Source organism: Rattus rattus, chromosome 1 (genome assembly GCF_011064425.1).
Source record: "Rattus rattus isolate New Zealand chromosome 1, Rrattus_CSIRO_v1, whole genome shotgun sequence".
In the NCBI taxonomy this organism is placed as follows: domain Eukaryota; kingdom Metazoa; phylum Chordata; class Mammalia; order Rodentia; family Muridae; genus Rattus; species Rattus rattus.
The window spans coordinates 14,783,332-14,810,502 of NC_046154.1; the positions used below are offsets into that span (position 1 = coordinate 14,783,332).

The following is a 27,171-nucleotide window of genomic DNA, read 5'->3' on the forward strand; positions in this document are numbered from 1 at the left end:
AGCCAGTGTCTCAGTTCATGTCCAAAGGCCTGAGACTCAGAAGCCAACAGTGCACTCCCAGGAGTCCAAAGGTGGGAGAACAAGATCCCAGTTCTATAAGGCAAAGATCAATCCATCTTCTCTCCATCCTTTTGTTTCTTTTGCACCCTCAGCCATGGGCTGGGCTCGTCCACACTGCAAGTAAATAGTAAGTACTCATGCACTGACTCTGCCCAGACAACCCTCTCAGACACACCAGAAAAGATGCTATATCGCATACCTGGATATCCTTTACCTCAGGAAAGTGGACACTCAAGTTTAGTCATCACAGAGGGTACCTGGGATGGGCAGGAGAGTCCCCTCTCATGAGGTAATATTGAGGTGAGATTTGGATGCCAGGTGGGAATGATGGTCTAGGGAAGAAGCAGGTAGATGGCCTCAACCTCCACTGGGACAAGCTGGGACTGTGCAAGGGACCTGAGGACATGGAAGGCCGAAGAGTATATGTGACTGGAGAGAGATATGGAAGGAGGTTGGACAACCCCAGTAGTACAAGACTACCCTCTGGGCCAAACTGCTGCCGTCTTTAGTTCTGCTGGGCCCACTCGCAAAAGAAAATCACGACAGGGCTTTATTGACTGTGGACATTTCCCCATAGAAGGAACAGGCAGTGAGGATCATGGGAGGCTCACCTGAGTAGCCGGATGCCCTTCCAACCAGTTGCATGCGGTTCTGCTCAGATTGCAGGTGGCCTCAAGGGGAAGCACTCGGGGTTATAGGTGGGAAGGGACTAGAAGCAGAATTCCACCTGTACAGACGTGGGAAGATGCCATCCCTGCTGGGCTTAGACTTTCCCGTTGTGGTTGCTTTAAGGTCACCCTTTCTCCCCAAGTAACCACTCACCAGTTACTCTGTAAGGAAACCAAATGAACACTGTTCTCCAGGTAGACTTTGGTGGAATTGCACCTCCTACCTGAGTTTGTCATTGGTGAATGTTGTTTAAATATCTCCCAGGGAAGGGATCTTCTCTCAGAGAGGTGTCACGGTTTAAGGACCTGCAGGATGTCCCCTAGACTATGTAGAGGAGACTGCTACAATATTAAGCCTGAATGCAGCGAATCCCATTCAGGCTTACTCTCCCCAGTTAAGGACTCCGTTGCTAAGAGTGATGTACAAACAAGAGTTCAAACAACACCTAAGTTCATGTGATGCTCAACTCCAGTTTACCTATGTGGTCTGCTCAGCAGAAAGCTACCTTCTTCAAGGGTCAGAGCCCAATAGCGAGCTAGGGTTGCCTTGGAAACCAGATAAGAAGTCAGCCCCTCTGCAGAACTCCATGATACTGGCAAGTGGAGTGGTGATTGAGAGTCTCACCAAGATTTTTGAGTAGGGAAGAGAAAGACTAGAAGAAAAAAGGGGAGAGCGAGGTTAGGAAAGTAAGAGGAGGGAAAGTGGGGTTCAGCTTGAAGCCATCCAAACAGAAGCCTCTGGGAGATCAGCTTCATGTGTCAAGTTGACTGGGTTATAAGGTGCTCAGATATGTGCTTAGTCCTCAGTATGTCTCCTGCAGCTATTTCTAGCTGAAATCAACAGTTGAATTGGGCGATGGGGCAGCATGATGTTGGTATCATCCAATCCATTCGGGCCTGAGCAAATCGCAAAGGCAGCAGAGGAGAAACTCACTCTCCCTGACTGCTGAACTGAGCCTTCTACTGCCCTGGCCTGGGACTGCAGCATCGTTTCTCCTGTCATTGCAGAATGTGGTACTTGTCCTCACCCACCTATGAGAGCCGGTTCCTTCAATAAGTCTGTTGATGTGGCTTCTCTTGTAGGCCATGTTTCTCTGGAGATCCCTGACACACACAGCATCCAGCTGTGCTGGAAAGACTCCTCTGCGTTATTCTCTGTCCTGGGTCTTCATTTATTTCCTTAAGAGTCTGCTACTGCTTCCCAAGTGATAGTTTTGTATCCTTGTATTTTTTTTTTTAAAGTCTATGTTTCAAATGCGATGTGACCATGTGATCCAGTACAACCCAGAACCTGAAGTTAGCAACTGCTTAGTAATAATCACGGAAGCAAGATTGCCTTCCTTCCTTCCTTCCTTCCTTCCTTCCTTCCTTCCTTCCTTCCTTCCTTCTTTCCTTCCTTCCTTCCTTCCTTTGGATGTGTGTGAGCTTATGTGTAATGTGTGCATGTAGGAGCCCCTGGAGGCCAGGAGGAAGCATTGGCTCCCCTAGAAGTAGACTTACAGATGGTTGTGAGCTGCCAAGTGGGTGCCAGGAACCAAACCAGGGTCCTCTTCAGGTGGAACTGATCTAAACAGCTCAGCCATTTCTCCCCCAACTCTTTGTCTGGATTGCATAAAGCGCAGACTGGTCATGAACAACTGACCCTCCTGCCTCTGTCTCCCGAGTGCTGGGATTATAGGGTGCACCATTACACCCGGCCTTTCAAGTGCACACTATGAACAATAAAGGAGTGGTTCCCTAAAATATCCTGGCAGTTTCTCGGGAGCTTCTGGTCCAGGTCCTGGCCCCCAGCCCCACTCACGGTAGCCAGCACAAGTCATCTTGCATTAACCCACTGGGGCTCACGACATAGCTGCTTCAGACTGTCTCCGAAGCAAAGTGCTGTCTCCCTCACTCCGGAAGACACTGTCACAGCCTATGTTCCAAGGAAATGTCACGCACACCCTGAGGCCACTGATGACACTGGTGGAGGCTGTTCAGAGGCCAAGTCCCTGTGTAAGGTTTTGTTCGTTTGTTTTGTTTTGGAGACAGGGTCTCACTTGTACTACATAGCCCAGACAAGCCTCAAACTTGAGGCAATCCTCCTGCCTGCACCTCGTGAGTACTGGCTGGGATAACAGGCATGTGTTATCATGCCAACAGCCAATGTTCTTTTTGTTTGTTTGTTTGTTTGTTTTATTATATAGCATATAACCCTGACTGATTATACCAGGTTTATACAAGGAAACAAAACCATCACTTGGGAAGCAGTAGCAGACTCCAAGAAGGACATAAATGAAGTCCCAGAAGTAAATCATAGGAGGCATCCAGATGAACCTGGTTCATAGAGCTCTGTCTGTTTCTGCCTCATGGGTGCTGGGATTAATGGTGTGTGGAATCACATCCAGGTTTTTTTTTTGTTTTGTTTTGTTTTGTTTTGTTTTGTTTTGCTTCATGAACACTTTGTCAGTCCAATGCAACCTCCTTATTGACCTCCTGGCTTCTAGAAGAGTTTTCCAAAACTTCCACAGTTGATAGGTCTGTGACCACTCCAATGCAGAGGAAGGCTCAGCTATTGGCTGAGGCAGGACGCTCAGAGGGAGCAGCCTGATGGTACACTACAGAGAGAAGACTGACAAGCAAAGTGGCCATCAACACCACGGCTGTCAGTCCTCTGCAAGGTGCCACCTCTTAGGATAAGGACTGGAGTCCAGGTGCCCACCGTGCATGCTTTCCCGACCTCTTTACCAACAGACTGCAGGCACCCTTGACAAGGTCTAAGCTTTTACTTTTTGGCAACATTTCAGCTAAAGATGGGATGGTGTCCTAGTATCCTTGAGCTGTTATTCCTCTCCCTCCCAAAAAAAAAATTACAGACACGAGGGTTTATAAATAACATTTATTCCTCTCAGTTTGGGAGGCTTGAAGGTGGAGGCCGGGGCACCAGTATGGTTGAGTTCCTGTGAGAGAGCCCCTTCCTGGTTCATAGACCTGCTCACTGGGTCCTCACCCTGTAGAAGGGGCAGGGAGGTTTCCAAAGTCTGAATTATAAGGGCGCTAAATGCACTGAGGATGACTCCATTCTCATGACCGAATCATAGCCAAAGGGGGGAAGGAGTGGGACCTTGAAATGCCCCCAGGGACTTCTTGCAAGCTTCTGCCTCAGGTCTCAGCCCCCAGCCCACCAGCTTGGTGCTGCTGGCTCAGGTCATTTCGCATCAAGCGACGTTCAGCACATTGGGTGTGAGGTATCAACACAGCCACACAGGGGAGACAGACGTTGTCTATAGCAAATACATTTGTTTGTTCTTGGTCTAACAGCCCAAGGCCGCTAGGGATCTTCTATAGAAGAAAAGGATTCCTGCTCCCACGGAGGATGAGCTCGACTTGAATCTACACTGAGAACACTACTGTCTTTTTAGGGGGAAGATGGTCCGTGGTCCATAGTGCAGCTTGTAATAAGAACGGCACAAACACCTCTGAGGTCAGAAGCTGTGAGCTCTCACTTCGGCTCGGGAGGGTTGTAAAGCTGTAAGCCATGAAGCCTGACTTGATTATCTTCACACACAGGAGCCCCCCCGCCCCAGCCTGGGAGGCGGGCTCTGCCTAAGAGTGAATCTCTCCATCCTTCCTGCGTCTCTACTCTGCTGATTCTATGCTCTGGGAATGGCTGTCCCAGCAGGTGCGTCTAGGCAAGCTCCGTCCCGTTTTCTGCTTGGAGTGATGTGATGCGTCTGTCTTCAGCATCAGTCTCCCTTGGAGAGGCGCCACTGGGTGAGTGTGGGAAAGCAAAGAGGAGGAGGAGGAGGCTCAGTCATCTTCGTCATCATCCTCGTCCTCCGTGTCCTTGTTAGGGGCGCACCTCTGGAAACACTGCACCACCGTGGCCAGGAAGAAGCTGGAGATGATGGCAGCAACGGAGACAGCCACCCCAGAGAAGATGATGATGAATAGGTCTGTGAGAGACAGGCTGAACTTACACTCGCTGAAACTGGCTTCGGACAGCTCCCTCAGGGCCACCCTCCGCTCCTCCATGGGCAGTGAGCACTGGATGGCATCGAGGCCTGGGGAGAGATGGATGGAATGGGAGAGGGTTAGGCTGCAGCCCATGACTGCTCAGAAGTACCTCAGGGAAGGAGTTCTCACAACACTTGCTTCAGTAACAGCCCAGGTTCGCATCTAGGCTCGAGAGCCCAGGTTCGAGACTTCCTGATATCGGTGGAGAGGTTTATAAGGCGCGCTTTTTCCAGGGAGAAAATGGAAGACACTATTTTGACAGGAAACTTAGCAACCATCAGCCCTTGCTTACCTTTGGTGCCCTAAAATACTCAGGAAAGCCTCTCTTGTTCTATATGTCTGTGTTTCAAGCTGCCAAGAGCTCACCCCCAACCCTTTCCCAACATCATCTGAGAGTAAGGATGTTTGCTTCCAACCTTCTTAATGAGTTCCCTTGTGCCCAGCAAAGAACATTCTCACTCACTGCCCAGCACCCCCAAACCACACTTGGGATTCTTTGTTTGTTTTTTCTTTTTTTTTTTTTTTTTTTTTTCGGAGCTGGGGACCGAACTCAGGGCCTTGCGCATGCTAGGCAAGCGCTCTACCACTGAGCTAAATCCCCAACCCTGCACACTTGGGGTTCTTACCAGTGTGTCTCATCTCCTCCAGCTCAGAAGCAAAGATGGAAAAAGGATATTTGAGCTTCCTCCCTCCTTCAGTTCTGGTCCATCCCTCATACGTCCACAGCCTGTATTTCTCCCAAGAGAACAGTTGCCTAGCAACTCTGACCTCTCCCTAAATCAATGTAGCTACTTTATAGACTCAAAAATTTAGACAACCAGAACTCTTTGATTTGTACTTGACTTTGATTTTCCATATACAAATATATTTTTTGAGTCAGGGTAGCCCTGGATGTCCCAAAACTCACTTTGTAGATCAGGCTGGCTTCAGAATCACAGAGATCTGCCAGTCTCTGCTTCCCAGGTTCCAGGATTAAAAGCCTGTGTTCACCAGCCTTCCTTAGACTTATTCACATTAAATGGATAAATTAACAGAATTGACTTCCTATTCCTATACATGCATGTACTGTACATTGATTCTGTTCATCCTACTGCTCCTATTCAGTGTGTGTGCACATGTGTGTCTGTGTGTGTGTCTCTCTGTGTGTGCATGAGTGTCTGTATGTATGTCTATGTGTGTATGTACATGTGTCTGTATGTATAGGTCTGTGTATGTGTGTGCATGAGTGTCTGTATGTATGTCTATGTGTGTTTGTATGTGTGCATGTGTGTCTATATGTGTGTCTATGTGTGTGTGCATGATGTCTTTCTTTTTTACAGATTTATTTTATGTATGTGGGCACACTGTAGCTGTCTTCAGACACACCAGAAGAGGGCATCAGATCGCATTACAGATGGTTGTGAGCCACCATGTGGTTGCTGGGAATTGAACTCAGGACCTCTGAAAGAACATGGTCGGTGTTCTTGACCGCTGTCTCTCCAGTCCATGAGTGTTTTTATGTGCATGCTTGTATGTATATATCTGTGCGTGTGGTCTGTATGTGTGTCTATCCCCTTATCCTCTGAAAAGGGGGAGGTCCCCCACTGGCTTCCAAGCCTAGCACATCAAATCATTGCAGGACCAGGCACATCCTCTCCCACCGGAGCCAGACAGGCAGCCTGGGAAGACTGTTTCAAGGGGGACAGGAACCACAGGCAGGCAACAGAGTCGAGGACAGTTCCTGCTCGTTGTTGGGAACCCATGTGAAGACCAAGCTGCACATCTGCTACATATGTGTGGGGTGGGGAGGTAAGTCCAGCCCATGTATGCTCTTTGGTTGGTGGGTTAGTTTCTGGGAGCCCCCAAGAGTCCAGGCCAGTTGACTCTGTTGGTCTTCCTGGGGAGTTCCTGTCCCCTTCAGGTGCCTCAATCCTTCCCCCAACTCTTCCACAAGACTCCCCAAGCTCCATCTGATGCTTGGCTGTGGGTCTCTGCTTCTGTTTCCATCAGCTGCTGGGTGGAGACTCTAAGAGGACAGTTACGCTAGGCTCTTGTCCACCAGCATAACAGAGTGTTATTAATAGTGTAGCTCAGTGGTTACAAGTGCTTTTCCACAGTCCCAAGTTAGGGTCCCAGTATCCATGGCTCACAACTACTTATAATTCCAGCTCCAGGGGATCTGATGCCCACTTCTGGCCTACACACACACACACACACACACACACACACACACACACACACACACACACACACGAAAATTAAAAATCATGCATACTTTTAAAAAAAAATCAAACTCCAAATCAAACTTAGTCTGAGCATTTGAAAAGCCTTTGGGCCCGTCAGAGAACTTCTAAGATTTCCCTAGTGGAACTCTGAAACAGACAACTCTTTCTTCAGCGCTGAAATCAGTCAGTCTGCCTCTTCTTGATAGCTACGCTAGCCTCTAGCCAAATGCCCTAAAAACAAGAAAAAAAGAGTCCAGCCTGAGCCTGAGCCTGAGCAGGGTTCTAACAGCCGCAGGCGGCACGCAGCCCTCAGGCTCGCGTAGCCCGTCTCAGCTCCGTCCACAGCCATGCACACCCACAACGTGCGTGCGCTGCAGCTCCCTGAGTCAATTCCGATTTCCACAATACTCTTTGTGCCTCGAGATTAGCCTTGGCATTTTTACAAAGCGACGTTTTTAGAAAATGTCATTTCACATTTCTCTGTGGCCAGAAGAAAAGGGCTTATTTGGGAAACCGCCGCGCAACCCACCAGGGTGGAGGCTGGGCATGCGCAGGCAGTTGTGATAAGACATCAGGACTTAACGGCTCTCCGGAGCTCACAGAGGGCAGACAAACAAGAGGGGCTGGACGCAGACAATCAGATGGGCCAGGCAGAAGAGGGTGGAGATCTGTCCTTGGAGCCAGTGCTGGGGTCTGTGACTTCAGGGTTCCCTTCTCTCTAGAGCAGTATCTTGCCAGAGACTGAGTTTCTCAATCTGGAACGGCTTTTGTTTGGGTTTAATTGCTGTCGTTTGCTTGATAGTTTGATAATTTTCTATATGTATATTACGTATTTGCATTTAGTTATTCACACACACACACACACACACACACACACACACACACACACACACTTTCCCGATCTCATCCCTACCCCCAATGCCTGACCTCCAACTCACAGAGATCTCCCTGTCTCTGCCTCCCAAGTGCTGGGATTAAAGGCATTCATCACCATCACCCGGCTGTCCGTGTTTTGTATGGTCCACTGAGTTCATTAGAGTTACCGTTTACTGATTGATAGATTGACTTAAAGTTGTATGTGTGTGTGTATGTGTGGTGTGTGTGTGTGTTGCACATGTACACACACATCCAAATAGAAGGCCAGATATGTCAGATCCCCTGGAGCTGGAATTACAGGTAGTTATAAACTGTCGAATGTGGGTGTTGGGAACCAAACTCCAGTCCCCTGAAAGAACAATACACTTTCCTAACCACGGAACTGTCTTTCCAGCCCCAGGGTTTTGTTTTTGAGGTAGAGTTTCATGTACCCCACACCAGCCTTGAACTCACATGCAGCCAAATATGGCCCTGCCATTTAGACTCGCCTGCTTCCACCTCTGGAAGTGCTAGGGTTGCGGACAGACTCCACCATGCCTGGTTTATGTGGTGCTGGGCATTGAACCCAAGGCTTCCTGCATGCTGGACAAACACCATCAACTGAGCTGCCTCCTAGCCCCAAACCCAGGACCGTTGGCATGTGGGATAGGACTCTCGTCTTGGCGTGTGCCATCCATGTGATTTAGGATACTTAACATCCTGTCCTCTTTACAGGAAATGCTAGAAGGAACCCAGCCAGTGGGGCAATTCACAGTGTCCCCAGGAGCCAGGTGTGCTTGTATCCTCAGCACTTGAAAGGTAGAATCATGGGGATCGGAAGTTCAAGACCGGTCTCAGCTGTATACTGAGGACTATACGAGATCTTTTCTCAAGGAAACAAGCAGAAAAGTATCTCATTTAAGCAACCATTTGAATATCATACACACACACACACACATATGTCTTAGTTTTTTTTTAATTTTATGTGTTTTGCCTGCATGTATATCTGTGTACCATGAACATGCAATGCCCATGAAGACCAGAGGAGGGCATCAGATCTCTTAGAACTGGAGCTACGGTGGTTGTGGGTTAACATACGTGCCGGGAACTAGACCTAGGTCCTCTGCAAGGGCAGCCAGTGCTCTCGACCACTAAACCATCCCTCCAACCCCACCTACAATGGTCTCTATTGCTGTAATAAAACACTAGGCAAAAGCAACTGGGGAGGGGGTTTCGTTTTGCTTTTAGATTACAGTCCATCATCAGAGAAGCCATGACAGGGACACAAGGCAGGAACATGAAGGCAAGATCTGAACCAGACGTCATGGAGGGGTGTTGCTTACCAGCTTGCTCCCTGTGGCTCTCTCAGTCTGCTTTCTCATGCAGCCTAGGACACCAGCCCAGGGGTGGCACTGCCCACAGAAGGCTGGGCCCTCCTGTACCAATCATCAACTAAGAAAATGCCTCAAAAGACAAGCCCACAGGCCGATCTGACAGAAACATTTTCTAGATTGGGGTTTCTCTTTTCCCAGATAGTTCTAGCCTGTGTTAAGTTGACAGACACCTAACCAGGTCTATAACCAGGCCTCTCTACTTTGTGAAGCCCATACATTCTTGGGTATATTTTCCAGGACTCTTTGAGTACATGTGTTCTCAGCTGTGTCTGTCTGACCTCCTGAGAGCCCCTTTCTCTTCTAACTCTCACATTTAAATCTATATTAAAATATATCTTTAATAAATTCAGCTTTATACACTGGCCAGCCCTGAAATTCCTTTCTGTGTTGAAACAGAAATCCTGGTTTTGCATGACTGGGAACCCCTAAAAGCCTGGGAGAACTTCTTCAGTTAGCTAGAGTGACAATGGGGGTGGGGAGGACTCTGGTTCCTGTACCCCAAGATACTGACAACTCCGCAGGGCAGGGACCTGCATTACCTCACTATAGCTGCCCACAGACTGGGTTACCCAAACTGATGGTATTTGGTTATGGTGCCTCATATCTGTAATCCCAGGGTACTCAGGAAGCTGAGGCAAGAGAATCAAAAGTTAAGAGGCTAGCCTGAGCTACACAGAGAAACCAGGTCACAGAAAGGAATTAAAAAAAAAAAAAAGGCTGGGGGTATAGTTCAGAAGCAGAGCTCTCCCTGCCTGGCATGCACACGGCCTTGCTTCCAATCCCCAAGACTATGCACACGACAAACCACAAACTTCCATCTAGAACACAGTGGGGCACTCGGCATCATGGCGAGCATCATAGCACGTGCCTGTAATCACAGCACAGTACTCTGGAGGACGAGGTGAGGCAGGAGACTAAGGGATTGAGGCTAACCTGAGCTACAAAATATAAGACCTTACCCCAACACACACACACACACACACACACACACACACACGCATGCACGCATGCACACATGCACGCACACACAAGACGTGGAGGTCAAAATCAGGGCTACCTCTGAAGACACTAGGGGAGACTAGGGGAGAGGTTGCCTTTCTCTTCCAACTTTAATATTCCTTGGCTTGTACCTGCCTCACTTCCTTCTCTAGCCTATCTTCCCAGGATCTTCTGTTCTATGTCTCTGTCACTCAGCTATCTCTCAGCCTCTCTCCTACAAGGACAATTGTCACTGGAGTGAAGCAGTCATCCTCCAGCTCCCAGCCCCACCCCCGCCCGGCTCCCTGCCCCCCACTAAGGATTCTTAAAGCTAATCACAGCGGCAAAGACTCTTTCTAAGTAACGTCACCATGACAGCAGAGTCTGGCTCTGTATCCTTTGGGGCTCACAATCCAGCCCCCTACAGGTAGCATTTATATAACCATCCCCCCGATTCCCATTGGTGCCACCCCCACTCTCTGCCAGGTTTCTCAATTTCTCCAGGTTTCTTTGAGGGCAATCGCCTGTTACCACTGAATGTGTGTGATGGTTTGTAATTGCTCAGCCCAGGGAGTGGCACTATTAGGAGGTGTGGCCTTGTCGGAGCAGGTGTGTCACTGTGGGCATGGGCTTTTTTTTTTTTTTTTTTTTCTTTTCTTTTTTTCGGAGCTGGGGACCGAACCCAGGGCCTTGCGCTTGCTAGGCAAGTGCTCTACCCCTGAGCTAAATCCCCAACCCCTGGCATGGGCTTTAATACCCTTGTCCTAGATGCCTGGGACTTAGCTGCCTTCAGATGAAGATGCAGAACTGTCAGCTCCTCCTGCACCATGCCTGCCTGGATGCTGCCATGCTCCTGCCTTGATGATAATGGACTGAACCTCTGAACCTGTGAGCCAGCCTCAATTAAATGTTGTCCTTACAAGAGTTGCCTTGGTCATGGCGTCTGTTCACAGCAGTGAAACCCTAACTAAGACAGTGTGCTTTAGCACAACTCCTTAAAACTGCTCACCAGCTGAGGAGATAGCCGACATGAGGACCTCATTTCAATACCCAGCGTTCACTTTTAAAAAGCCATGCATCATGCTATGTGCTTGCAACCCCAGCCCCACTTGGGGAGTCCCAGGCTGGTGAGAGATTCTGTCTCAGAAGACAGGATGGACAGTGTGCTGGTTGGTGGTTGGTTTCTGTCAACTTGACACAGACTGCGATCACCTGGGAGAAAGGAACGTCAGCTGAGGGATTACCTCCATCAAATTGACCTGAGGTGCGTCTGTGGAACATTTTCTTGATTGATGATTGATGTGGGAGGTCCCAGCCCACTCTGGATTGGTGCTACCTCTGGGCAGGTGGTCCTGGGTTGTGTAAGGAAGCAGGATGAGCAAGGCAGCAAGCAGTGTCCTGTGAAATCTGGCTTCAGTCCCTGCCTTGGCTTTCCCTGATGACAGTCTATAACCTGTCGGCCAAAGAAAGCCTTTCTTCCCCAAGTTGGTTTTAGTCAGGGTTTTATCATAGCAAGAGGAACCAAACTAGGACAGATGTCATCTACGAATCTACGAAGTGAAAGCCAAGGTCATCCTTAGACTTAGACTTAAACACATGCACGCAGGCATGTACGCACGCACGCATGCACGCACTCACACATGAGCACACACAGCCACTCCTTCCCCAGCCACCAGGGAAGGACCACAATGGGGTTAGTAGCTCTCTGCGCCAGCAAAAACAACACTAAAGTTTAATACTTCCAAAGAAAGTGGAGCCCACTTAGTCCAGCAACCCTTCTGCTGCCCTTCCCAGTGGGGTTCTGCTCCCCCAAACCCCAAAACCATCTCCCCCCTCCAGATTATTGTTTATTTGAGGGTTTTGTTTTGTTTTGTTTTTTGAGAAAGAGCTTCACTGTGTAGCCAAAGTTGGCTTCCAACAGGCAATCCCCCTGCCTCAACCTACATGACCTGTGTCAACCACACCCAGTTTTCAGGGCCAGAGTCGGCGCCCAGGACTTCCTGCGTGCCGTGGGAGAACGCTACCAGCTGAGCTGCATCCCGGTCCCTTTCTGAGCCTGCTTCTTCAGCTCTGAGGATCAGCTGACACCCTTCCATTGAGAACCTTCCTGTTTGCTCAGCCAGGCTTGGGTTCTCCTGCCTGCGCTCAGTGGCCCTGGGATGGACTGTGAAAAGTGGAAACCGCAGGTGAGTTACTCCCTGTCCTCACAGCTACCTCACAACCACACATTATCTCTGGCTGCCCAGACTTCCTGCAAACCCGACAGCTTGGAGGCTTGCTTATGCATTCTGGAAGACTATAGAAAAGGTGTCCGAGCAGATCACCTCCCTTTGGGCTAACTTCCCAGTGGGCAGCTTAAGTGTCTCCCTGCTTTCCACCTTGCAATGGCTCTCCCTTCTATCCATTCATCACACCAGCCAGCTCAACCTCGTTCTGGCCCAGCCTCTCTCTTGGGATGGGTACCTCACTCCTGTGAGTGGCTGGGGGTCTTCCTCCCCGCCTGCACCCCCCAAGTCTCCATCCCCTGAATGGTGACTTCTCCCCACAGCTGACACCTGAGTGGCGAGGGTGACAAACTGCCATCCTAGAAATAGACAGTGACACAGCAGATGGTGGATCGAGATTAATCTCTCGAGCCTGGCCCGGCCCCTCGCCAAGGAACAGGCTGGGTTCAGATCTCTCAGGGGGCCTCTGTCCAGCTCTGGCCTCAAGAGAGCTCCTCGGTGCGATTGGCTCTCCTAAGCACCTCTGTTGTTAAAGATAGGTTCCTGCTCTCCTAATTCTGCTTACTGGGCAAATCCTGCATATGCACCGAGACATCAGCGGTAAACAAACGGAAGGCAGATGGAAAAACTTACAAATACGGTTTGCACAACAGTTTAGACCTTCCTAGGTCCTCTCCTAAGTGGACCTAGGAAATCTCCTAAAGCAAATCTGTCTGATAGAAATACCCCCAGCACGTGTCTGATGACCCCATGGGGAGTATCTTTCCATTCGCCAAATATAACATACCACTTTTATGAATTTGTTTCACTATGTTTCCCAGGCTGGTATCAAACTCCTGGGGTCAAGACATCCTCCTACTTCAGACTCATGAGTCTTGGTACTGTGGAATAAAGTATACTTTGGAAAGTAAGATTTTAAATGGTTAAAATGAGCTTGCTGAGAAAGCATGGCTACCAAAGTTGCAGTCTCCAGAATATGTGTGTGTATGTGTGTGTGTGTGTGTGTGTGTGTGGTGTGTGTGTGTATGTGTGTGTGTGTGGTGTGTGTGTGTGTATGTGTGTGTGGTGTGTGTCTGTGTGTGTGGTGTGTGTGTGTGTCTGTGTGTGTGTGTGTGGTGTGTATGTGTGTGTGTCTGTGTGTGTGTGTGTGTGTATGGTGTGTGTGTGTGTGTGTGTGTGTATGGTGTGTGTGTGTGTGTGTGTGTGTGTGTGTGTGGTGTGTGTGTGTGTGTGGTGTGTGTGTGTGTGTGTGTGTGTGTGTGTGTGTGTGTGTGTGTGGTGTGTGTGTGTGTGTGTGTGTGTGTGTATATGTGTGTGTGAGTCTGTGTGTGTGTGTGTATGTATGTGTGTGTGTGTGTGTGTGTGTGTGTGTGTATATGTGTGTGTGTGTGTGTGTGTGTGTGTGTGTTAAAGTTGGGTGAGGTTGTTAATGTACCTGTCATCCCAGCACCAACTTTTTTAGGCAGGCATGGCCACATGCACACCTGTAATCACCTGGGACTCGATGGCTGCCAGCCTATCCCTAGGTTCTGTGAGGGACCCCGTCTTAAGGAAATAGGTAGACCATGGCATCAGGTGTACCCTGGCCTCCGAATGTACTTTTTCACAATGCCTCATGTGCCGTGAGTATATAACACACACGCAGGTATACCACCACGTGAAGACATGCAAAAATACACATTTAATGGCTGCAGGGTACTTTATGGTAGAGAAGTCATGGTCTCCTCACTCATTTCCCAGATGTTTCCAGGATTGTTTTCTCTCCCATTGAAAATTTTATTACTGGGGTTGGGGATTTAGCTCAGTGGTTAGGGCGCTGGCCTAGCAAGCGCAAGGCCCTGGGTTCGGTCCCCAGCTCCGAAAAAAAAAAAAAAAAAGAAAAAGAAAAAAAGAAAAGAAAATTTTATTACTTTTATTTTTTTATTTTTGGGTCAAGGGCATGTGCCTCAGTGCACTTGCAGAAGTCAGAGGACAGCAGGCAGAAATCCGTTCTCTTCCACCACGTAGGTCCCAGGGATCAAACCCAGGTCATCCGAATTGGCAACAATTGTCCTTAAGAGTTGAGCCATCTCTCCAGCTCTGGCTGGTCACCTACTCATCATCATCAACCTGACAGGCCATAGAAAAGAATGTCACCAACAGATTTTGTACTTCTGTGGTCACCAGTTGAGCTGCATTCTCCATTGCGCAATTGGGGGCCAAGACCTGTGATGTGGCTTTTGTCAGTCTTCCAGAAGTGTCAGAGGCCTTAGTGACAGGGTAGGCTTGGGGAAGGGGTGTGGTACAGCCAACCCAACCTACTAGGCTCACAGATCCAGATCCAGATCTCAGGAGCTCCTCCCACACCTTGGAGGAAGGGAGCTACAGCCTGCCTCTCACAAAGCCACCCAACAAACAATCCTGCTTCCTCTTCTTGCCTCTCACTGGGCAAAAGGGAGCACACCCTTCCTTGCCTTTACCCCCGAAACGTTTGAGTCCAAAAAAAAATTAGCACTTTGAGGCCTTTCACGCCCTGTCTGCTCTCACGATCGCACAGTAAAAGGTTAGAGGTGTGAGAAGACACATTCAATGCCCAAACTTCCCTCCTTCCCCTCATAGCAGCTCAGCTCCCCCTCATAGCAGAGATGAGAAGTGAAGGGGAGTCAACTTGCCCAAGGTCACTATGAGTACTAATCTCGAGGGCAAGATTGCAATTGAAGAGTGGCCTCCATCAGATTGGTCAGTGCGGACTTATGTGTAGGAGCATTTTCTTGATTGCTAATTGATGTAAAAAGACCCAGCCTGGGGACATAACAACTGGCTCAGAGGTTAAGAGCACTGACTGCCCTTCCAGAGGTCCTGAGTTCAAATCCCAGCAACTACATAGTGGCTCATGACCATCTACAATGAGATCTGGTGCCCTCTTCTGGCTTTCGGGCATACGTGCAGGCAGAATGCTGTATACATAATATATAAATATATCTTTTGAGAGAGAGAGAGAGAGAGAGAGAGAGAGAGAGAGAGAGAGATCCATACAATAATTTCATGAAATTCTTAGGCAAATGGATGGAACTAGAAAATATCATCCTGAGTGTGGTAACCCAGTCACAAAAGAACACATATAGTATGTACTCACTGATAAGTCGATATTAGCCCAAAAGCTCAAAATAACCAAGATATAATTCACAGACCACATGAAGCTCAAGAAAGAGGAAGACCAAAGTGCGGATGCTTCAGTTCTTCTTTTCTAAGGGAGAACAAAATACTCACAGAAGGAGATACAGAGACAAAATGTGGAGCAGAGACTGAAGGAAAGGCCATCCAGAGACTGTCCCACCTGGGGATCCATCCCATACCCAGACCAAACCCAGAGCCACTGTTGCAGATGCCAAGAAGTGCATGCTGACAGGAGCCTGATATAGCTGTCATCTGAGAGGCTCTGCCAGAGCCTAACAAATACAGAAGCAGATGCTCGCAGCCAACCAATGGACTGAGAACAGGGTCCCTAATCGAGGAGTTAGAGAAAGGACTGAAGGAGCTGAAGGGCTTTGCAGCCCCATAAGAAGAACAACAATATCAATCAACCAGACACCCCCACCCCTACCCCCAGAGCTCCCAGGGACTAAACCACCAACCATAGAGTACACATGGAACAACCCATGACTCCAGTCGCATATGTAGCAGAGGATGATCTTGTCCATCATTAATGAGAGGAGAAACCCTGGGTCCTGTAAAGGCTTGATGCCCCAGTGTAAGGGAATGCCAGGGTGGGGAGGAGGGAGGGAATGGGTGGGTGCGTGGGTGGGAGAGCACCCTTATAGAAGCAGGAGAAGTGGGGATAGGATAGGGGGTTGTCGGAGGGGAAACTGGGAAGCGGGATAACATTTGAAATGCAAATAAAGAAAATATCCAATAAAAGAAAAAGGACCCAGCCTACTACGGCTGGACTGTCCCTATGCCGGTGGGCCTGGGAGCAAGCTGGAGCTTTCCCCTATGGTTTCTGTGTCAAGTCCGGCCCTGCTTGAGTTACTGCTCTGACTTCCTTCCACGATGGCCTGCAACCTGTGAGATGAGTTTCTCCTCTTACTTCCCTCTTACTTCCCTACGATGAAATAAACTCTTCCCCCCCCCCCAAGCTGGCTTCGTGATGTTCATCACGGCAATAGAAAACTAACTAGGACAGTCAGCTAGAACCTGACCGGGACCCCAAGTCTTCTGTCGCCCTGTTTGGTGTCTTTCCAGATACCTGTTCTTCATCACTCTGAACATCTGGAGAAGGTGTATGTGCCGAGGCCTCGGCTGGAACTGTTTTGTGCCGGAGAGGAACACTGCATAAGGAGGGATGCCAGGAGCGCCGTGAGGCTCGCTCCTGCTCTCGGGTGCCAAGGAGCACGGGCTCTAATTTCTTATAGTGCTAACCTTTGTTTTCTACTGCCACTTTCATTAAATATCCACCATCGCACAGGGGAAAATTCCCAATTATCCTCCCTGTCTCGGCTGGCAGACACTCCGTCTGCTTAAATAATAAGCTGATTTCATGGAGAGAAAGAAGGCCGTGCACGGCGTCGGGTCAAGGGCTCATCCTGGCAGCACGCAGCCAGAGCTCCTATACCTCTCAAATAGAAATTGTCCCCCATTAAATGTCCACTCCCTGGCCCCTGGCAACCCCCGTTCTCCTTCCTTTTCTGTGAATTTCATCACCCCGGTCCTCTATAGATGGACAGCCAACTCTATGGTAGTTGGCTTAGTTCCGGCTACTACTGCGGTGATGAAGCACCATGACCAAAGCAGCTCCCCAAAGGAAAGGGTTAATCTGACTTACACGGGCCACATCACTGTTTATCACTGAAGGAAGTCAGGGCAGGAGCTCAAACAAGGCAGGAACCTGGAGGCAGGAGCTGATGCAGAGGCCACGGAGGGGTGCTGCTTACTGGCTTGCTTCTCATGGCTTTCTCGCCTGCTTTCTTATAGAACCCAGGACCCCCAGCCCAGGGGTTGCACCACTCACAATGGGCCAGGTCCTTTCCCATTAGTAACCACTTAAGAAAATGCCCTAGAGGGCTGGAGAGATGGCTCAGTGGTTAAGAGCACTGACTGTTCTTCCAGAGGTCCTGAGTTCAAATCCAAGCAACCACAGGGTGGCTCACAACCATCTGTAATGAGATCTGATGCCCTCTTCTGGTGTGTCTGAAGACAGCTACAGTGTACTCATATATAATAAATAAATAAATCTTTAAAAAAAAAAAGAAAAAGAAAAAGAAAATGCCCTAGAGCCTGATCTTACGGAAGCATTTTCTCAACTGAGGTTCCCCGTTTCGGATGACTCTACCTTGTATCTGGTTGAAATAAAACTAGACGACATAGAAGTTACCATTTTGTGACTCATTTATTTCTTGTTTGTTTGTTTTGGTGTTTGAGACGGGGGTCTCTCTATGGAGCTCTGGCTGTCCTGGAACTCACCATGTAGACCAGGCTGTCTTTTATGTCACAGAGATATGCCCACCTGTGTAATGTGCCCTCCTGAATTCTGGGATTAAAGGCATATACCACAATGCCATATATATATATATATATAATTTTTTTTGTTTTGTTTTGTTTTGTTTTGTTTTGTTTTTTTTCCGGAGCTGAGGACCGAACCCACGGCCTTGTGCTTGCTAGGCAAGCACTCTACCACTGAGCTAAATCCCCAACCCCCACCCCTTTTTTTGTTTGTTTGTTTGTTTGTTTGTTTGTTTTTTGAGACAGGGTTTCTCTGTGTAGCCCTAACTGCTCTGGAACTCACTCTGTAAACCAGGCTGGACGCTAACTCAGAGATCCGCCTGCCTCTGCCTCTTGAGCACTGGGATTAAAGGTCTGCACCACAACACCCAGATAAACTTTTTCTAAACATAGAACTTTAATGGTAAAGGATTCTTATTGTTTTGCTGTGGTGGTGGTGGTGGTTGTCTTTTTTTCAAATATGTGTACGAGCCTACATGTATGCAAGTGCATGGTGCATGGTGCACATGCAATGTACTTGGGGATCTGAAGAAGGCATCAGATGCACTGGAACTGGAATTACATATGGTTGTGAGCCACCATGTTGGTCTTGGGAACCAAATCCCGGTCCCCTGCAAGAACAGCAATGCCCTCAGCTGCTGAGCCATCTCTCCGTCCTCTGTTTGGTTCGGTTTGGTTTTTGTTATTGCTGCTTGCTTTTGTTTGCTTGTTTGTCTTTAACTTTTATTTCAGCCAAGTAACACGTATCTACTTCCCAACCGTCTAATGACTGAGGCTCATTACCTTTATAATCAGGAAAACAAAACTGCCTTTATTTTATTTTTAGAAAGAAAAAGAGAGTCACCTTGGAGTCGTCTGAGAGAAAGTAACCATGTGACTTCAGGCAAGCTTTAGCTTTTTTCCCCTCCAATCTGGATGACAGTAATCCCTATTCATCTGCCTGAGGCAAGCCTGCTGACATCAGAAAATTGAGGCAGCCTCTGGGGCTCAGCATGGGCTCCCCCACGGCCCTGAGTTAATAGGGTTAAGTGATATGTATGACACAGGGTCTGGATAAGCACCCTGCCTGCCATGGCACTGTATCAGGGAAGGACTCAACCCACAGAGGTGCCCACTCGAGCTCCCGGCCCCCAAGTGCCAGGACACTCCCTACAGATCTGTTGTGTCGTCTCTAGGAGGAAGGCAGAGGCAAGGCACTTCTGCTTAGTTCAGCCGTATACCCTCCTCCCAGCCACGCAGCCTACATCTCCAAATGTCAAGGTCATAGGGCAACAGAGTCAAGTACCTTCTCTCTGGTACTGAGGGCTGTGACTATGGAGGACACCCAGATCATGGCTAGAAAGGGAAGGCACTGGCCAAATCAGCATCCCTGATGAGACACATTGGCACCTTTCCCCACATCTGATCTCTCAGGCCTGGTGTAGGCTGTTACCTGCTCTACACACCTCCAAAGCCAGACATACAGTCTTGGCCCTGCCGGCTCTCAATCCCAGCGACCTCTTCCACTATGGCTCCAGGACAAGGCGAGGGACCACTTAGGAACAGGCCTTCTGTGATGACATCTCAAGCTGCCCAGCACATGTCCACACAGTACACACACACACCCTCTGAGAAGATTTGCACAGCCCGGCATGGTGGTGTGCAAAGAGGCAGAGACATGTGGATCTCTGTGAGTTCAAGGCCAGCCTGGTTTACATAGCAAGTTACATAGCAAGTTCCAGGCTAGGCAGAGTTACATGGTGGATCTTGTCTTAAAAGAAGAGAACTAAAAAGAAAAGAATATATAAATATGAACATTTTTTTAAAAGATTTCTTTCTTTCATGTATGTGGGTACACTGTCGCTGTCCTCAGACACACCAGAAGAGGGCATCAGATATCATTACAGATCGTTGTGAGCCACCATGTGGTCGCTGGGAATTGAACTCAGGACCTCTGGAAGAGCAGTCAGTGCTCTTAACCACTGAGCCATCTCTCCAGCCCACGAACATTTTTTTTAACCCACAAACTTTTACTTGAAAACAGCTTTCTGGGTCTCACACTTAGACTCTCTTGATTTCAGAAGTCTTGGGCCCAGAGACTGTCAGCAATTTAGGTCACATCACTGTGCTGTGTAGTTTTATGTCAACTTGACACAAGCTTAAAATCATCTGAGTGTAGGGATCCTCAATTAAGAAAATGCCTCTATAAGATCAGACTGCAGGAGTGCCTGTAGGGCATGTTCTTAATTCATGATTGATGTGGGAGGGTCCAGCCCACTGTGGGTGGTGCCATCCCTGGGCTGGTGGTCCTGGGTTCTTCTATAAGAAAGCAGCCAGTAAGCTGCACCCCTCCATGATCTCTGTGTCAGCTCCTGCCTCTAGGTTCCTGCCCTGGCTTCCTTAGATGATGAACCCTTTCCTCCCCACTTCGCTTTTGATCATGGTGTTTCATTACAGCAATAACCGTAACCACAGCAATCACCCAGCTGCAAGGAGCACAGCCAGGGAGCCAAGGCTATCCCAGAAGCAGCTCTCAAGTGTCTGTGCACAGGAAAGCCCCAGATGGAACTTATGTGATACAGTTCATAGACTTCTCCCCTGGTGCTCGATCAAGAGGTCTGGGGACCTAGGGATCCACAGGAGACTCCTGGGTGGCTCTCAGATGATGCCGTCTATCTCCCAGGCTGATGGGAAGGACACCATGACCAAGGGAAGTCTTAAGGAGCATAGCCTCTGGGGCTGCAGAAATGGCTCAGCGGTTGAGAGCACTGACTGCTCTTCCAGAGGTCCTGAGTTCATTTCCCAGCAACTACATGGTGGCTCACAACCATCTGTAATGGGATCCGATGCCCTCTTCTGGTGTGTCTGAAGACAGCGACAGTGTACTCGTATATAATAAATAAATCTTTAAAAATAAATAAATGAATAAATAAAAGAGCACAGCCTCTGTGACAAAGGTGTCATCTGGTCTCCTCCTGACACACCCCCCCCCACCTCTCTCTTACCCTGGCTGGTTACCCGGGTGATTTCCAGAGTCTACCTGGCTTCCAGGTCCAGAGTACTTTCCGTTGAAAGAGATATCAGCGCTATGCCCTGGCTGCCCACTGTCCCTTTGATACCTAAGAGTCTGGTGTCTCCTGATGAACTACCAGAGTAGGTACAGAACCCAGAACTGGAAGGAGGAAGCAGCCTGATGTCACCCAGGACTAGAGGAGAAAGATGCTGTTCCTTCCCACGCCTCTCAGGGCCTGAGGTGATGTATCTCGGAGTGTAAGGTTATCTAAGCCACTAACTCTTCAGCCCTACGCCAGCACTCTCTCTGGTACTGCTTTGGTTTCTTGTTGGGGAAATTGTTGAGGAGGGTGTCCCCAAGCACAGAAGCGGAGTAAAAGCGACTTAGATGTGACAATGTGCTCTACAACTGTAGAAAACGGAGTAGGGCTGCCAGAGAGCTGGGCGTGGAAATGAATGCTGGTGACCCTAGAACTTGAGAAGCTGGGGCAGGAGGAGGATGAGTGCCAGGCCAACCTAGGCTGCACAGCAAAAGCCCATCATAAAAAACAAACAAAACAAAATACACGTGGGCTGGCAAGATGCCTTAGTGGATCAAGGCACGCGTCACCAAGTCCGATGACGTGAGTTCTACGCCTGTGACCCACATAATGGAAGGAGGGAACAGCCTCTGAAAAGACCTTGGCACTTATAGTTTGATACCTAGCTGTCCCCACCCCTGACTAAAGAAATCGAATTAACAAAATACACATATACACAGGATCAAGGCCTGCATTTCACCTAAAAGACAAATAACATTTCATGGAAATACTAAATATACATTAAGTAAGTACGGCATGTTTGGTCTGCAAAGCTTTAAGAACAGCAGCTTATATTAAGACTGGATTCTGCATTTATCTGAAATTCAACGCTAATTGGGCACCCTAGGATTTCCGTACGGCTTATTTGCTGGCGGATTTTGCTTTCTGCTAACTGGTCACTGGAGGTGCCGGCTTTCCTAGTCCTCCCAATGAAAGAGCCAGGCCTTTCCCTTCCCCCTCCTTTCTAAGGGGACCAGCTTTGAGGCTGAATACTCCCCATCCCTGTGTGGTCGGCCACAAAGGGGCCTCGCCTGGAAGACAACACATTTTCGCTACTGGCTGAGGCGGTCAAGGTCACAAGGAGATAATGAGGCTCTGTCCTGATGCAGGAGGATGCAAAAGTGTCCAGAGCAAGGCAGGAGGGAGCTGTCCCCTACTCAGGCCTGTGGGCTCCCTCCCTGGGAAGAGGCAGGGCTTGTGATTTGAGAGCCTGGAGCTTGTATCCCAGTGTAGCCCGATTCTCATTGGCAGCAAGCGGGTGGTCCGCATAGCTAATGAGCTGGGAGCCAGAAGGTCCTTGCTTGGCTGTGAGTGTGGCTTCTCTGCACTCACACCTTCATTGCAGTGGGGGTGGAGGGAGAGCGGTGAGGGGAGGCAGCCTTAACACCACCACCACTTAAAGCCCCACGAAGCCCCTGCTACTGTTTCTTTCCAGCCTCCCAGGAAGCCCACCTAGCCGGTTCTGTACCATCTTCATTTACAGATGAGATAAGTGAGTTACAGAAAGGCCATGCTAGACTGGGGATGTCACACAGTGGTAGAGCATGTGGCACTGGAAGCACTGGGCCTTAGAGAATTTTGGCCTTGACCAGGCTGAAAGACAGACTGGGAAGAGGTGGGGAAGGAGAAGAGGAAGCCCTTGTAATGGATACCAAGGAGGAATAAACCTTAGTGTTCGACAGCACCTGCCTATATTTAATTCTTTAACTAGTTAAATCATTCATTTAATTATCTATCATGTATCGTGTGTTTATGTGTGGTGCCTGTGTATATCCAGATACACATAGACATGCGATGCGTGAACGTGTGCGTGGATGGAGGCCAGAGGTCACGTGTCTTCCTCGGTTGCTCTCCACCTAATTTTTCAGGTAACCTTTAAATGTTTTCGTTTTTATTTTTAATTATGTGTATGGAGGCCTGCTGTAGGGATGCTATGGGCACCACAGGAATGTAGCAGACAGGGAGGCAAAAAGAGGTCTGTGGAGCCCCTGGGGGAGGAGAACTGGGTGCTGGGAACTGAACTCCGATCTTCTGCAAGAGCAGTAAGTTTTCTTAACCACTGAGCCATCCCTCTGGTCCCCTCCACCATCATCCCCCCCCCCCCGGAGCTGGGGACTGAACCCTGGGCCTTGCGATTGCTAGGCAAGCGCTCTACCACTGAGCTAAATCCCCAACCCCTCCACCATCATTTTTGAGAGAGGTTCTCTCACTGGAGGCTCCTGAAACAGCTAGAACAGCTGACCAATGAACTCCAGGGATTCATTGGTCTCCGCCCATCACCATCTCCACTAGCACAGACACCATCATGCCTGATTTTCACATGGTTGCTGGAGGATCGGTCCTCACGCTTGTGAGGCAAGCTCTTTATAAATGGAGCCATCAATTGTCCCCTTATCAACATATAATAGAATTTATTAAAGGAGAAAGAGCCTCTTTGAGGCCAGAACAAATAACCAGTGGCTAGTAGGATTGAAATGCAAATTCCTCCTATTTAATAGCTGCATATCATATACATATATTAAAGAATCAGGTTATGTGCCCCATGAATATGCACAATTACCAGGTACCAATTAAAGTTTGAAGAACTGTCGAGCATGATGTAGGCAGGAGCCGGGCTTAAACCCCCTGGAGCATCCATTACATACTGGGCGTCACCTTGCCTTTCATTAAGGAGACTGCTTTTAACCCACCCAGCAGGTAGAAGGACAATGTTCACATTTTGAATTCAGAAGCGGGGAAACTGAGGCTTGGGGAGGTCAGGGGCTCATCCGGAATTATAGCCCTGAGTCCAGATCAGAACTTGAGTCTTGCATTCAGTTCTCAACCTGAGCCACTTCCTTTGCCCTCCCCGCTTCTGGTTCACTTTGGGGACACTGCCTTGGCCACAATCTGTAAGCAGCTGGAGCAGCCTTTGGCGCTGTGCCCCGGGAGGTACCTTCCAGCTGTCACCTTCCTTTCCCGGCTGAATGAAACCAGTCTTCCTCTCAGCCCTGCCCTGTTCAGTGTAAGACCCTTACACTGTCTCTGTTCAGTGTCTGTCCATCCTCCCCAATATCCACCTGCTGTCCATTTTCTCCCATAGATGATGGTCACTGGGAGAGTAATAGCTCCCCTTGCTCTGGTGTTATACCTCCATTACTGTGTTTTGATCTTGACAACACATAAATAAAAAAAGGCAAACTTCAAAAACCTTCAGTGCCCAGGACCTTAAAACAAAATGCAAACCCATGACTTCCAACTCTGACCCAAGGCTCTGTGGAGTTGTTAGAGGTCAACCCAAGTACTCGAGAGACAAGAAGCCAAGGTACAGAAGCATTAAGGGCCCACTCAAGGGCCCAGTCACCTAAAGCATCACTGAAAACAGAACCTAAGCTCTTGCCCTGAACTGGAAAGCTGGACGCACAGTCGGGTAACTGAGAAGCAGTCCACTAAGACAGGGGCGATCAAAGACAAGGTGACCCTCTCTCCAGCGAGGGCTTTCATGGGACATTTCCGTCATTCAGAATCTCCTGGCAGATCTGAGGAGGCAGGCAGGAGAACAAGGGCATCTTTCAAACCTGGGAGACTCTGCACCTTGCAAGCCAAATCTTTTTACCAACTGTTACACAGTTAAGCCATTAGAGAAAGTGTCCCGGGAGTGACAGCAGGGCTCAGGGTGTGTGCCTGTGACCCTGAGGAATGAACAGGTGGACACAGGAATTCCATACACAGAGGACACTGTTCCTGAGCTCTCAATTGTAAGAAAAATAAAAGATCACAGCTATGCCACCTTTTATAATGTCTGCTATACTGGACTGCAGCCAATTTCACCAAAGTTTTAAGGGCTTTTTCTGAGAGGTCAATTTGGGCCACTGCTCGAAGTCTCACAAGTAGAAACGTAAGGATATCACCTCCCTTCGGTCCTGGCACGCACCCCATGAGTGTTAGAGTCCCTGCCTTCTCAGTTCTGCCTTTACTTCCTTGGTACTGTGTTCCCAATGCCCTTGTGTTCCCATCAGCCAATTGGGTATGCGTATGGGTCATCAGGAGGGGCAGCAGGAAAACAGGGGAGGTGCCCACCCGAAGGGTTTCTGTCCCACATTTTCACACCGGCAATTTTCCTCACCAGGGGTGGACTGAAGAGTCAAAGAGAGATGGGAACAGAGGGACCGGTTTCCAATCTGTGGCAGCTAGATCGTGTTCAGGACTGGCCAGCTCCTCTCCACCTCTGGGGTCTGAAAATGGTATGGTGTCCTACAAAGCGTGGGGTTTTCCTACTAGGAGGGACGGGTACATTGCTCACGCCCACCTGTCCTAGGACCTAAAAGCTCCCAGAGAGAATGGGGACCACAATGATGGAGAAAGGGCGGGTCCTAAACTTGGGTAGCAAGTGAAGAAAGGGAGAAACTTGGAAGAGTTCCGGATGTGTTCTCTAACACTCTTTGCCAACATATCCGAGATTTTCAGGCAGCTGATCTTACGGAGTTACACCACAGGGATCCTCATTCAGGAGACTTTCTGGTGAGCCTAGTTACACCACAGGGATCCTCATTCAGGAGACTTTCTGGTGAGCCTCAAAGCCTCAAAGCGAGGCCTCACACATCCAGACCGTGCTGGCCTCTTCCCTCTCCTTCCCTTCTCCACCCAGCCCTGGCTTCCGGCCACCCTCTGGCTCACCTTTGGGCAGTTTGGATGCGTTCTCCTGAATCCAGGAGAAGAGGTGAGCGAAATCACAGTCGCACAGCCAGGGGTTCCCGTCCAGGCGCACAGTGCGCAGCGCCGGCAGCGCATCCAAAGCCGCCACGTTGAGGCTGCGCAGGTTGTTGTCGTTGAGTTCCAGCACCTGCAAGGACTCCAGGCTCTCGAAGGCGGCCTCGTGTACACCGGCCAGGTTATTGTTGGCCAGGCTTAGCTTGACCAGCCTTCCCGCAGAGCGGAAGGCGCCGGCACCCAGCTGGGTGAGGTTGTTGTAGCTCAGGTCCAGGAAGGCCAGCTTGGCCGAGCCGCTGAACGTGCCCTCCTCCAGCGAGCGCAGCGAGTTGTTCCTGAAATCCAGATATACCAGATCTCCATGGAAGATGAAGAAGTCCTCGGGGATCTGCTGGATGCGGTTGCCGGCCACTAGCAGCTTGCGCACGTCCAGCGGGAAGGGATCGGGCACGCTGGGAAGCCCGCGATCGCGACAGTCCACGGTGTGGGGGTCAGTGCAGGCACAGCCCGCGGGGCACGCGCGTCCCGGCCCGAGCAGCACCAGGAGGCTACCGAGCCCCAGCGCCGCAACGGCGCCCGTGGGGCGGCGGGGGACAGCGTAGAGACTCATGGCCCCGGGGATTCCGGAGGACTCGGCTCGCGGCGGGGAGGACGCAGCGGGGCCCTGGCTCCCGGGCGCCGAAAGCCCCAGGGCAGCGGCGCGGGGCGGGGAGGCTGCGCAGGGGTGCGCGGGGGCGATGAGAGTGCGGCGGGGACAGAACGACCCGGGGTGTCCGGACGGCGGGGAGGGAGGAGGCAGAGGAGAGGTGCTGGGCGCAGAATTCACCCGCAAAAGAAACTGACCCTCTGGAACATTCCAAAGCACAGGTGGAGACCGCGGAGGGAGCCCAGCGCGACCCTACTCGGGCGGGGAATTGGGACCTGTCGCACAGACCTGGCCAGCGGTGCTCAAGACTAAGTTCAGTGACGGATCCCTGGAGCGATTTCCATGGGGCGTGTCTGGGGCATGCGCCCGGAGCGCCACCCTCGCCTTTACCAAAGGGGCCCAGGTCACTCTAGCTCCAAGTCTGGGACAAAGCCCGAAGGCTGTCAAGTCCTCGCCTGGGGCTGCGAAGCTGAGAATTGGCTAGGCTCCAGGATAGCTGGGCTTCCCTCCGACCCCCTCCTTCCTCCCACCTGCTTTTGTCCCACCTCCTGCAGGAGGAGAGTGTGAGCCTGGCGGGTGGCTGCCAAGGTCCCGCTGTGACTGAAAGGATAGCCAGAGCCAGGACCAGTCAGCGTTTTCCACGCTGGTCCTGAGCTTGGAGATAGAACTGATTATCCTCCCAGCACGGATCTTCTGTGGCTCTGAGCAAAGCCAAAGCAAGAGGCATTGGGGCAGTTTGGAGGAGAGTGACCTGGAACCGGGGTCCCTAGTGGCCCCTGACCTCCTGTCGAATCATCTGTGAAAAGGCATGGGTAGAGACGTCTCGCCACTCCCTTCGAGGACTGAGGAAGGCCAGAAACAGTGTTTGGGAGTTACCAAGTCTTCTTTCCCCATCAACCCTTCATTT

The 27,171-nt window shown here is 49.9% G+C and overlaps 1 protein-coding gene across 1 annotated transcript; it reads right to left on the reverse strand.

Moving 5' to 3' along the window:
- Nucleotides 1-3,592: 3,592 nt before the first annotated feature.
- Nucleotides 3,593-26,633, reverse strand: Lrrc38 (leucine rich repeat containing 38). Its single transcript, XM_032895034.1, has 2 exons — nt 25,586-26,633; nt 3,593-4,771 (listed from the first exon to the last, which is right to left on the reverse strand). Exons 1-2 carry the CDS (start codon nt 26,226-26,228, stop codon nt 4,518-4,520), a joined length of 897 nt encoding a protein of 298 aa, XP_032750925.1. The 5' UTR covers nt 26,229-26,633; the 3' UTR covers nt 3,593-4,517.
- Between the last annotated feature and the right edge of the window lie 538 nt (nt 26,634-27,171).